The 13,040-nt window shown below is 40.4% G+C and overlaps 1 protein-coding gene across 2 annotated transcripts; it reads right to left on the bottom strand.

Moving 5' to 3' along the window:
* Positions 1-11,545: 11,545 nt before the first annotated feature.
* ARL4A (ADP ribosylation factor like GTPase 4A) lies at positions 11,546-12,765 on the bottom strand. Of its 2 annotated transcripts, none has more exons than XM_054060208.1 (2): positions 12,644-12,765; positions 11,546-12,534 (listed from the first exon to the last, which is right to left on the bottom strand). In XM_054060208.1, exon 2 carries the CDS (start codon positions 12,462-12,464, stop codon positions 11,862-11,864), a length of 603 nt encoding a protein of 200 aa, XP_053916183.1. In that variant the 5' UTR covers positions 12,465-12,534; positions 12,644-12,765; the 3' UTR covers positions 11,546-11,861. The 2 variants fall into 2 exon arrangements, with proteins under 2 accessions (XP_053916183.1, XP_053916184.1); XM_054060209.1 differs by having other exon boundaries at positions 12,640-12,750.
* Positions 12,766-13,040: the final 275 nt, after the last annotated feature.

Genomic DNA, 13,040 nt, shown 5'->3' on the forward strand with positions numbered 1-13,040 from the left:
GGAGAAAAATCAGCAGTCTACTTGTATACAGGATTACTTGATCTGCATCAGAACTAAAGCAAGCTTTTCAGAATAACAATACGCCATGCAGGTGTAAACATGTTAAAAGTCCAACACCATCACAGCCGGGACAGAAGTTCAAGGTGTACAGGGGAGAAATACATAAATTGGATCTCCATTTGCACAGAACTGCTATTGGCACCGTAAGAGCTTTTTAGTGCATAGAAAAGGCACTGTTTTGGGGATTTCTACTGCTGAGCAGCGCAAGGCAGACTCCCAGAGTCCAAGTGAGCCTAGAGCTGCTAGAACGTGTTGAAAGGAGGGTTCTCAGCTATTAGCACACAAACTTTGGCTTTGTGATAAAAGTAACCTAGTACCTACATCAACTCAGCACGCCAACTGAAAGGAGCTTTTCCATATTTGCTGCCCTGTTCCAGAAGGCATTTTAAGGGATTTACTGCTGAAGGTCACTGAACTGAACAACTTTATAGAAGAAGTATCAGTGTATTTACTGAAGTTAATTTTCTAATGCAGTTATTAGGGCCAAATAAACAAACATGAGAAAAGTTCCTCTAAGTTTGACTTGCCACCTAGCAACTAGTGTTTACAACCATGTTCAGCAGCTTTTCTTTTTTTTTTTATAATAGCTTCCAAACACCATGTTCTCTTGCAGACTGCATTTTCGGGGGGCTTCTTTTAAGTCTTTGTTCACACCACTCTACATTTCAATTTCTAGTAATAATCACAGCAGGCTGAAAAAAAGCAAAACCTCAATGGCCCAACAAACAACATTAATACACATTTTAAAAGGGAGATAAATGCTTGCCAGATTACCATTCCAGGAACAGAGAAACTTCTAACCTCTCTATCCAGAGCATACAAATCTAGCCTCTGGTCCTCTAGTCTTCTGCAGGAACATGCCCTCACACCACTTGCCTCTTATTCATGACTGAAAACTCTCCAAATCCCAGAAAATTCAACACTAATAAGTGGCTGCACTATGTTATGCATTATTAATTCACTGCCACAGGCCTGAAAAGAAATAAGTAAATGCTTTCTATGCACATCTGCAGTGGAAGATGGAAAGCAAGCTAACAGACACAACACAGCTTTTCAGCAGCAGTCTCAGTTCCAGCTTAGACGTTCTCACCATCCTGGTTTAATCCACACAATACACAGAGTGAACAGGATGTTTATGGAAGCAGATAATATCTGCTTTGGAGTTTATGTACAGTTATTTTCTCACCAGAGATAACTGATAGGAAGTCATAGCACCTGGTCTCACATCAGAGATAACAAGCCTTCAGGAGGTACACCCTTACTGTGCTTTCACATGATAATACATGATTTGGGGGGGGCAGATCTGTCAGTAAGCCTGCACACCAGCTTTCTTTTTAAGAGCAAAAAATACCTCAGCAAAACAAAGTCTAACGCTTTTCCCTAAGACTACAGAAGTGCACAATATGCAATTTCAGATGATTGCTGGTAGCCTTTCTATAGTCACAGGAGAGTGATTGCGACTCTGAACACATGCAGAAGCAGCCACAGGTGTTGCTAGACCCAATTCCAGTATCAACAAGTAGGTGAGGATTTACTTACATTTCCTAAAAGGAAACATAAAAGTTTACTATCGAGAACCTTTCCTAGCTAGCAGTTTTGTTGCACAATTCTACAGACAGCCTTATCTCACTCCCACTGAATTCAATGAAAAATCTGCCTTTGCATATAGAAGTAGTTTGACTGAGACATAAAGCGCTGTAAAAGGAAGTAATTTGGTTTACTGATTTCTCTAGCGAGAATAGCTGGATTATGAAATGTAGTGTTCACTCTAAATGAAAGCTTTCACTGCACTTTTTCTTAATATATATGACTTAATATGCTAGTCTTTATGGGTTCCTTCCACAAATACTATGGTCATTGACCAGAACCAGAAGCAGTGGGGTGGCTTTGCTATGGAAAAGCACTGCAAGAGCCTCTCAGCTGCTGTAGATTGACACAGATTTCAAATGGCAGACACCTGCATTTTCCAGCAGAGTAGCTGGCACTGTTTGAGGCTATCGCTTAGCATATAAACATAGACAGTTGGTGTAAAAGGCAGGTGTCTATATTTGAGCTAATCGGCTTATGCTTTCTGTAGAGCAGAAAGAGGAACAAGCCACACTACAGGGCGATTTATCTGACCTGCTTTAGATATTACTCCTGAACTAAGGTGAATCATGCCCCAGAAAAACACATTTTTTCTGTGAACTCTAAAAAGATCTAGAGATGCCTAAATCAGACAAGAATGCCTAATTTTTAGAAGGTTGTTATTAGGTTAAATGAATCCTGGCTGTTGTGCCTATATTATACTGAAAATCCACAGCACTGCCCCTGGGAAGGCATTATAGACATGGTAAACTGTCCCTAGGGACGTAAACAACAAAAAGAAATCGGGTTGAATGGAAGAGTACTCTAAACTTGACCCAAGGCACTTAAAGGAAGTAAGGATTTTCCAACACAACATAGATAATTATGGCCATCCCACTGAAAGTGAGAGTAGCTATTTGAAAGGAAGGACTGACTACACAGGGTTTGTGCTCTATAAAATTAGCTGGGCAAAGTAAGAGTAAAGAGCATGTGTAGTCTTCTGAGCAGATCAACATTCCCTGGTAAGAAAGGGCAAGACCTGCTTTGTGCAGGCATGTACACACAGCTAAATGAATATAAAAGGAGGATAAAATACTGCAGATTCAAACAGCCAGATTCTACACCTCTTGGGCAACAGCTTAAGTGAATCCATAAGGAAAAAGCCAGAAGCGATTTAGGTCAGACTAATGCCATCACTAATACAGGATCCCTGTAGTTAGTTCTACCTTTAAGAAAAATATGCTCTTCTACGCAAGAAAATACTGTGCCTGGACAAGTTATGCCCTTAGTAACCCTCAGGATAACCTCGGGGTTATCTAGATGCGATGAGCAAACAGCACTTCTATCGAGACAAGAGCCTTCTCCAATGTGGTGGGTTTTAATGATTTATCAAAGAGCCTGGAAATTTTACAAGCACTGGCTTTTTCATAAAATGTAGAAAACCTCACATTTGATTTACTTTTACACATCACTGCTAAGAAAATGCACTTAGTGAATGAGAGAACTTGAAATTATACATTAAAGAAAATAAGCAAAGACATGCCCAATTCTAACTGCATTGGAGTAGTTCTGGTGACACTGACAAGAGAACTTTTCTTGCCGAGAGTGAGCTCTTCAAGTTTGTGTGATGTACATGCAGCTAAAATGATTGCAAAGGAAAGATTAAAATATTGCAAATTCAAGTAGCCAGATACCACATACCCTGTGCAGAGGCTTAAGTGAATCCATAAGGAAAAAGCCAGAAGTGATTTATTACAGGTAGGTATCTTTTATGTAGATCTGGTTTGCAAACACTAGTGATTGTAACTTTTACCTTAAGACAAAATTTTCAAAGATATCCATTTGGAACTGTGAGTTCATACCGTTTCATTTAAATAAACAAAATTAAATTAGAGATAGAAAAGGCAGCAAAACACAATAAGCTTAATTTTTTTATTTACATTCCCCTCTAATATATATTTTTATTTAAAGTGGTAAAAGGCAAAGTTAATACTGTTCCAAGCTTCAGACAAGTGTGAAATTTCAAGGCTTATTATGTTATTAAGCTTCTGAAGTAAGAACTTACAGTTACAAAAGAAGTGCTGACACAACCTGAACTTTAATAAGCAGTAATACTACCACTACAGTACTGTTCAGACGCAGTGTGAACAGCCCAGATTACCTTATCCTAATAAAATGGAAGATTTAAAACAGAGGAAATTATTTTAAAGAATCATATTTCTAGTGCTGTCGTGTTTGCAGTCACATTTGCGTTTAAACGATGAGAAAACCTGAATCTATTTATAAATTCTGAAGTTACACCCAACAAAAATGCATCCCAGAGAAATTTTCACAAACAGGGTCTGCAAGAATACAACAGAAGTATCTGAAGGCAGGTGTGTATGTACCCGGATGGATTATGTATGTAATCAACACATAAAGATCCATAATGCTGAAAATAATAAATTGTTGTGAATGTGTAAGTGTGGAAAGTGCATTTTACATGGATTATCTACCCTAGTTCCTGTTCTTATTTTTGGAAAGCAATCAGCTCTTCGTGAGAACTCAGCACCACGCTGAGCCACCCTGGGGCTTTTCATGGCCCAGCCCTTCACTTTGCATTATCATCTGTTAGCAGCCACATCCTGTGCAGACTGATTCATTGCAGCCAAGAAAGGCAGAGAGAACAGGCGACCCTCTGAATCCTGAGGTCTGAAATCACTCTAAGATACTTTCCTCACTATACTATATAAAATAAAACTATCTTTTCAAAGGAATTTCCAGCCATTTTTGTTTCTAACTACTCCAAATAAAAGCTTCTTTTAACATAATGTGTTATTTTAACTCAAGATGTTTGCAAATCACCTTTACTTGAAAACTTTTGTATGCCTGATTTGGAAGACTGTATATTTGTCCCAATTTAATTCAAACGTAAAACCAAATAAATTTGACTCCTTTTGATTAATAGCTATGGTCAAATGCAAACAAAAATGAGGCACAAATTATCCAGTTTATGAATATTTATTCACTGATGAATATGAAATACATTATTATTATTTCCTACTATGGCAATATTTTTGTATTCTGTGAATCCAAAACTCGTGGGGTCAGAGGTAATACAGTAGGTTATACTAGTATTTTTAAACTCTCAAATGCATTACTTCTGAAATGGTACAGCTTCCTGATGCCTGACAATTGAACACAAATAAGTTACAAGTCAATTGAAAAATCCAAATTTCTGTTACAGCCTATTACTTTCCATTGTACAGTCTATTACCTTCCATTGCACTGTATTTCTGTAATATATTAATATCTCACAGCACTTCTAAGCATGAATTTGAATGTGCGAGCAACTATAAGATTCCTGCTTTACACATAGATGAAGGGCCTTTAGGGATAAAATGACAAGAGCTCAGTGATTGAGCTAGATGTACCAATCTTCAGTCTTAAACTTCCAGCTTTCAGGATTAACTCCAGTACTTTAAAACAAAATTACGTAGTTTGAAGTTTTTGTTTTAGGGTTGCAGTGTACAGCTGAGCCTTTCTACAGATTTTGTTCAAATACTCCTCTAGCATGATTACAGCAATAGCAGGACATAAGCAAGCATTGCATATATGCAAGTTGTATGACAGAGTGACAGAAATACAGCTGCCAAACCATACAGAAATATTTTGCTGGTACCAGTGCTATCATAGCACAAAGTAAGGGATGCATATTGATGTGGCAATAGATCTGTCAAAAAGCATCAGTGTGGGTTCAGTCTATGAATCCCATTTGTCTCCAGCATAACATGACTGATTACAGCTGGATTACAGTGACTTTAGATGTACAAGTCAATTTTATAAGCTAATTAAAATCAGGGATGCTAGAATTTCTAAGGTTGGCACAATTCAGCCCCTATATGAAATACAGTATAATCAAGAAAAATTGCGTATGTGAAATTCAAATAGAAACTCTTATCACTGGAATTAAATGAATGTTATGAATAATCTGTAGATTGCCATTTTACTCTAACAGTTATAACAAACTGAGTTTGCAGAGACATTGTTATATTAATCATGAGGAAATAAAATTTTGTTCGAGAGACCAGATTGCGCCACAAAAGCACCTCAGATGAACATCTAAAAGCATATATTATGGATACATAGATACAGCATTACCATGTAAAACTGTGGAGACCTTGCACTCATGATCTGCAAATGGTTGAAGTCATCTTAGAGACCATGATGCAACTGGTGTCAAAAAACCAACAGCAGCTCATGCCTACAACCGTATCCGATAATTTATAAGACCAGTGGAGTTCAGCTAATGTTAGAAACAAGAAGATATTTTTAGAAAATTTGCCTTTTTAAGGTGATCTTTGTCCATGTTAAGTCAGCCATTTTCAGCTAAACAAGTAAGTGCAGCAAAGCTTAGCTTTCCTGATCCTCTTAATTCACGAACTCATTCTTATGACGCTCAACTCAGTGATGTTTCAGTATCAAAATCTGCTAAAACTTTCAGGGCAAATGACATTGAAATGGGAAAGAGATGAAAATATTATGGTCCAAATGAAATTATTCTTATTTACAATAGATAAAAGAGTAACGGAAGATCAGTAATTATAAGGTTGGTAGAACCTCTGTGGTGTCAGGCATCAGGCTTCACACCTTTACCTCACCTGACCTGAATTCTACCATTCTGCTATTTTTAGAAAGACCTTGAAATGCAGCAGCTTGTGAGTCAGCCAGGAGCCCTCAGCACGTTTTTAACAAGGCTCAACATCCCTGCTAACCTTCTTCTTTGTCGGTGAATTCGGAGATTAATGCAATGATTAGGTGGCTTTCTTAAATGAGGTATTGTTTCATTTCAGCAATAGGAAAACTACAGAGCAGAAAACAAAGATTTTAAACCAATTAAGCGGCCTAAAAGCATATCTATTTCCCTTAGGGCTACACGTGTCTCAAAAAGCTAGGAAAACCCAACAGTTTCAAATCCTCTCTTCCTCCACACATCTAACAGCCAACAAGTCCTCTAGACCTTCTCCTTTCTAACTATGTTGTCATCTTTAGCTCTTAATTCTGGTGGAACAGCTGTGTAAATATAGCTGGAACTAAGAAACCATAATCTTCACAGCTCAGGGATTATCATCTTTTACCTTCCTGAACTGTTTGCAAGAAGGTATTCAGAGTGTAAGCACTGTCTGGCTTCCCTGCCTGCTTTTTCTCCTTAGGTTTTGGGTTTGCCTCAATCAATAGGTGAATACTCGGTAACTGTGCGGCTTGCCAGGACCACAGGTGAGCAGCGTTCCCGCAGTCACCCCACAGGTGCCTCAGATCACTCCCAGCCAGCAACAACAGAACAGGACACCGACAGGGAGGAAACTCAAGCCTTTAATTTGCTTCTTGGGATATTTTTATTTTTTCAGCTACGTCTTTGTGTTTTTTTCCTTCTTTGCAGCTGGTTTAAGAAGACTGATTGTTTTAAAGAAGGGCATCAGCCCTACATATCACTTTTGCTTTGTTCTCAGATAGGTAGCCTGACTGCAGGAGCCTGTATGACAACCCCAGGACTCACCCTGCTACAAAGTCAGGCCCTGTATTTCCCTTCAGCCTGAAAACACACACAAGAGTTTATCCACACAGCTCTGCAGTTTTGTACTGCTTCTAAAAATAATCACAGCCTACAGAACAGCGCGAGAGGGGCAGGCCTTCTAGTAAGTCAGGATTAGAAGAAAAAAATAATAGAACTCCTCATCCCCCAGACTAAACAAACAGGAGCCAATGCTCATTCACAGCTCCCTACACATCCCTTCCAGCAGCAACAGGAGTTATTTGGGCTGAGGGACGCAAGGCTACCGGCTGTCAGAGCTGGGGCTGTAAGCTGTGACCCTCTCAAAAGTTGAGTCACCCAGCAGTAAAGTGAAAACCGAGCATTGATTCATGCCTAACTTTTTCTGTCAAAAGAAGTTACAGGAAGATAGTGTTATGATTACTTACTCGCTAGCCTTCATGCCTTGCAATCTGCACAGCTGAATCAAGATGGCATGTTAAGGTTGGTGCCCTATATACAATGCATGAAGGTTGCCTACATTTTCCACACTCTGCCTTACCAAGTCCTTCTTTGTAGTATCAAACAGTATCTAAATCATCCTCCCATGCCAAGAATGACATTCAACAAAAAGTTTCAGCCAGACACTAATGAACACTCTGCTACCTGTAAACAAATGATCTTAAGATGCAGATATCCGCCCACCCCAAAAAGCTGGGATCCAGGAGGGTTTGAAGGGTTTGCAAGCCCCCCACCTGATCAGACTGCTTTCAGTTCCTCACTTCTCTGCAACCACTGCATCCCAGGTTAAAAACTCCTGCAGGACCAAAATGCTGTTGTAAGCACTGTAGAACACAGAAGCACCTCTCAAATTCAGGCTAGGAACCATGGACTGGCTGGTGGTACTGCTTTCCACACAAGAAGGATCAACCAGGATCGGATAAACATTACAATTTGAAGAGAGAAAAGTTTCACCCACTATCTTGCTGAAAACCTATATTTTATTCAAACCTAAATGCACATTCAGTGTAGCACAACTTAAAAGGGATGTCAAGAGCCAGAAGTCTCAGCATCCTACAGTACTTTTTCCTAGCTGAAACAGTCAAGTGAGTACACAGCTACACAGCTAGAAAACAAAGCAGATCCTAAAGGTTAACTTTAAATGAGTGCATGTGCATGAACGGCTGAGGCTATGCCATACCAACTTTTGTAAACTAAGATAATAGTGATAAGGGTTACAAGATGTTGTGGCTTGTTCTTTTTTAACAGTGCTGCACCAATTTAAATGCAATTTCATACCTTCTTAAAGTAGATGCAGTTTAAGATACTTAACTTACCTACTACCTTGAAGAACAGCATCATTTGTAGTCCGTTTTAGCAAACAGATAACTTCAGTTTTAAAGTAACAACTCCACCATTGCAACAAAATTACACCTGCTTATTCAGGTCCTCTGAAGATTTTCTTACATATACCAGTAGTTAAGCGAGAACTGTCAGTTCCCCTTAAAGAAGGGAGTGATCCCAGGCTGACAGAACCACACCAGCAGAAACTCAGTCGGCTAAGATAGCAAACACTCTACTGCAATGACCATTTTGTTTATAGTCGAAGGCTTTGTCACAGTATTACAAAACAGAAGTTCGGAGGTACAGCTACGTTTGCATATTTCACTCAGAACAGTTACTACAATATTGCAGCAAAATAGTTCTGGTACAGATAAAGGTACATATATATATATATACACACCTTTATATGTATTCATATATATTTTGAACCTAAAACTCACCCACCAGTCAAAGTTTCTACTTCCAAGTTAAATATTACATGGTAACAACCATGACATTTCAGAAACACTACTCTCCACCTTCCCTCACTTCTTCCTCCAGGGTGCTAGAGCACAGATTAGTCATATCATTCACTGAAATTTTTACACAGAAGAGTTTAGGGAGACACCAGATAAACACCAGCATGTTTAATATGCAGAACAAAATATGGTTGACTTTTTCAAGCAGAGTGATTTTTCAACTATTCCCAAGAGAAGCCTAATGAATACTCAAAATTAAGCAATTATTACTTGGTATTGCAGTTTGTTACTGGTACAAAGAGCCAGCCTGTTATCTCACCTTCTTCGGCCTAGTAATACTATGGACCTGACAGAAAGGGAATTGTTAGCCAGATTATACCAATTACACCCCAAATTCCTAGGGCTCAGCATCATCAATACAGCCTTTTCTCAAGACTGATTGCTAGTAATCCAATGTGTCATCAGTTACATTAACAGAAATGAAAATATCAAGTTTTTGAGAGACCAGTTTGGATATTCTTTTTCAAACTCAGCAATTTCAATTTGCAGGCTGACCGTAGTTTGTCTCATCTAGGTTTGAGTCCTGAAGCTCATTAGAAACTTGCAGACCTCTTGTCACATTCTACTCACTGCTGTAAAATTCAAGGCGGAAACTCACCCAAGGCTTAAGTGAATCCCTCAGACAGCTTTAGATAAATAAGCCTGAAGATGACAAACTAAGTACCACCTGTGCATACATGTGATAAATGCCCACTATCACCCATTAAACATCGCACGTAACACAAAACAGGTTCAGCTATATAAAAGATTTTTCAAATTATGCAAGATCCATCCCCTCAGAAAGGAGTCACTGCAGTTAATATTTCTTCTGTGAATACACAGACATGCCATTGATTTAAAGTTTTTAATAAGATATCTGCATTTTATAACATCATGACATTTATGAGCCTCACTACAGTCATAAGACTTTGGTTTTCAACAGAAATAGTTCTACTATTATTAAAATCTATGCGTGCACAGAGGTTGATGAGAACATACCACTGCAGTACAAGAAGTCAGACACCTTCTCTCTGCAGGCTTGTTTTGAATTGTTTATTGAGGTTTAAGAAGTCATCCACATTTCTATAAATATAGACATTACTCAAGTAAGTGACTTACAATGTCACCAGTGCAGGTACATATATAACCAACATACAAAAGCTCCACTGGAAGCTACTTCAGTTTATTCAAAAAGGATCAAGATGTCGTTAAAAAAAAAAAAAACAAAAAACAGCTGTCACTTTCAGTCATTGAAGACACTAAAGTGCATTTCTGGTTACCTCCTGGACGAACAGCTGCTGGTTAAAAGGTCTGATTTCTTTTAAAAAAACATATTTAAGTTACATTGATTGACATTCAGGTTTGTAGCCGTCATCCTCCTGATACATGGCAGCAGGTAAGAAAAACGTATTACTTTGCTGAGTAAGAGGAAGAAATAGATTTTGCTTTTTTTTTTCCCACTTTTTTTTTTAAAATCTGGTATTTTCAAAAGTTTAAAGAGAATCTAACATTCTGGTAAATTTTTACAGCACCACTAAAGTTAGTCTTAAAAATCCAGGCTATTTTAGCCCTTTTTAATTGTTAGACAAGTATCTAAAGAGTCACTTGAAGCTCTGTACCAGTAAGAAAAACTACCCTCCCTTTTCCATCAAGCACTATCCTGCCCAGTTAACACTGTTTGCACACTCTGTAAACAAGAACAGCTTAAAGCATAATTAAAGCAGAACACAGGCCCATCTTGAAAATCTTCTTCCCCCACCCCCCCAGTAGTGTCCAATGTTCGAGTGTATAATGCATTATTACATTCCTAACCACAAAATACTTGAAGAGTCACAATAAAAAAAGCATACGTTGAAAATGACATAGCAATACCACTTTAATAAAATGGAGTATTTTGGGGAGATACAAGATGTGCTCTGCTAATTTTAACTCCATCTTCACTTCATTATATTTTCTTTTATCGCCAGAAGAGTCACCAGTAGAGCAAAGACTGCTGCACCAGTTAGAACTACTACAGCCAAATTTATTCTTTATATCCTTTACTGCTATTAATTTACTTTTAACTTGATAGTAGGAGGACATAATATTCATTCAAAAAATAAATTACTAATCTTGAGTAACAGTTTAAACCTGATTAGCACTGTATAATGATGAATGGCTACTTCTAAAAAATAAAAACCTTACATACCAAAACCATGCTATATGTTGGGAACCACTGTTTCATGCTCCAGCGTGTTGTTTACATTTTTCACTTATAAAAAAGTCTTTCTTTTATCAGTTGAAGAATCCACAGCACTTAAATTTCAAGTATCTGAACTGAACATGATTCAATTTCAAAAAGTGCCAAATTAAAAAAAAAACCACACGTGTAGCCAAACTTTCATAGAAATCCCCAAACAAGTTAAAAAACAGCCTCTTGAAATAATGGGTTACTAGCTTCATACATGTTTTTAAAGCTGTATAAGTTCACCTAAACACTCCACTTACGAGCATGAGAAGTTTAAAAACACAGAACACCTTCAATGCAAATTGCTTGCAGAGGGCACCCTCAGACATATGAATACAACACTAAGCAGAAAACCCTCACTTTATTTGGCTATTTAAACATCCGTGTCACATATACCCACCCATCCATTTCCTGATAGTATTACATCATCTATTAGGGCTTCTGAAATAATGCAGAGCCGTAAAACTCAGAAGAAACTAGTTTTAAAAAAAAAAAAGTTTCATAACTGCACAGCCTTCGACACAGCAAGGTCGTGCAACTGACTGTTTAACATAACTAATCTTAATGGCATCCAAACAAGCAGGCCTGGGTTTGGAAGCTGTCTTATGTCAAATTTTGACCACGTAACTACTCTAAAACAGAAAGGTCAAAATAGAACTCATCTCTTCTTTTTCTGCTGCCTCAACATTTTCCTTCGCTTAATTATCATATCATGTAGTTTCTCCAATCCCTCTTTGAGTCCATCTCCAATGATTGCACAGGTAGGTTGCAAATGCCAGGGAGTCGAAGAACTCAGCTCACTCATGGCCAACATTTTCTCTATTTCAGAAAGAGAGAGAGAGTTTCTCAAGTCCTGCTTGTTAGCAATGATAAGGACAGGCACTCCTTGATTTTCAGATATCCTAGTAATCTTATGAAGTTCCGTTTTGGCCTCCTCCATTCGCTCAACATCGACGGAGTCCACCACAAACACAATGCCATCGGTGCACCTCGTGTACGACTTCCACAGCGGCCTCAGCTTCTCCTGGCCTCCTACATCCCAGAAGTGGAAAGTGACCGCTTTCGAGTTTCCCAGCGTCACTTTGATTTTCTCCGTATTAAATCCTTTCGTGGGGACGGTGTTGACGAACTCATTGAACTGCAGCCTGTAGAGAACGGTCGTCTTCCCAGCGGAGTCCAGTCCCAAGATAACGATGTGGAAACTCTGGAAAGAAGGCAGGCTGGAGAGGATCGGCGTCTGGTCCGAGAGTCCATTCCCCATTGCCAGAAGGGAAGGTGACACCAGGCAGCCGCGAGCAGAGGCCGGCCGGCCGCCGCGCCAGGCTCCGATCCTGCCAACGACACAAGTGGCGTGAGCCCGCGGCTGAGCCCCCGCTCTCCGCCACCGACTCGCGGTCGCAGCAGGCGGGTCCCCGCGCCCCCCGCGTCCCCCTCACCTACCGCCGGGCTCAGTCCCTCAGCGCCGGGAGGCGCCCGCAGCCCGCCGCCCCATGCCCGCGCGCCGCCGCTCCCGCCGCATCTGCCGCGCAGGCCCCGCCCGGCGCGCGCCTACTCCCGCGCGCCCCGCCCCGCCCCGCGCTCCGCCGCCGTCGGCCCCGCCTTCGGCCCCGCCCCCGCCATCGGCCCCGCCGCGCGCTCCGCCTCGACGAGTAGCGCGGGAGGAAAGACGCCTGGGCCTCCGCTGTCCCAGAGTCCCCTCCAGCCCCCCCCCCGCGCCGGGCGGGGTAGTCGCCTCTGGGAAAGCCGACACGGCCGCGCCTCAGCGGGAGGGCGGCGCCATTGCTGCGGCGGGCGGTGGCTCCGGGCCAGCTCCAGCGGCCCACCCCCTCCCCGCGCG

The sequence above is a fragment of the Cuculus canorus genome, chromosome 2, assembly GCF_017976375.1.
Source record: "Cuculus canorus isolate bCucCan1 chromosome 2, bCucCan1.pri, whole genome shotgun sequence".
Lineage (NCBI taxonomy): Eukaryota > Metazoa > Chordata > Aves > Cuculiformes > Cuculidae > Cuculus > Cuculus canorus.

Bases quoted from the DNA above. Each gene is read 5' to 3' on its own strand.
- ARL4A (XM_054060208.1), bottom strand. From the start codon at position 12,464: ATGGGGAATGGACTCTCGGACCAGACGCCGATCCTCTCCAGCCTGCCT.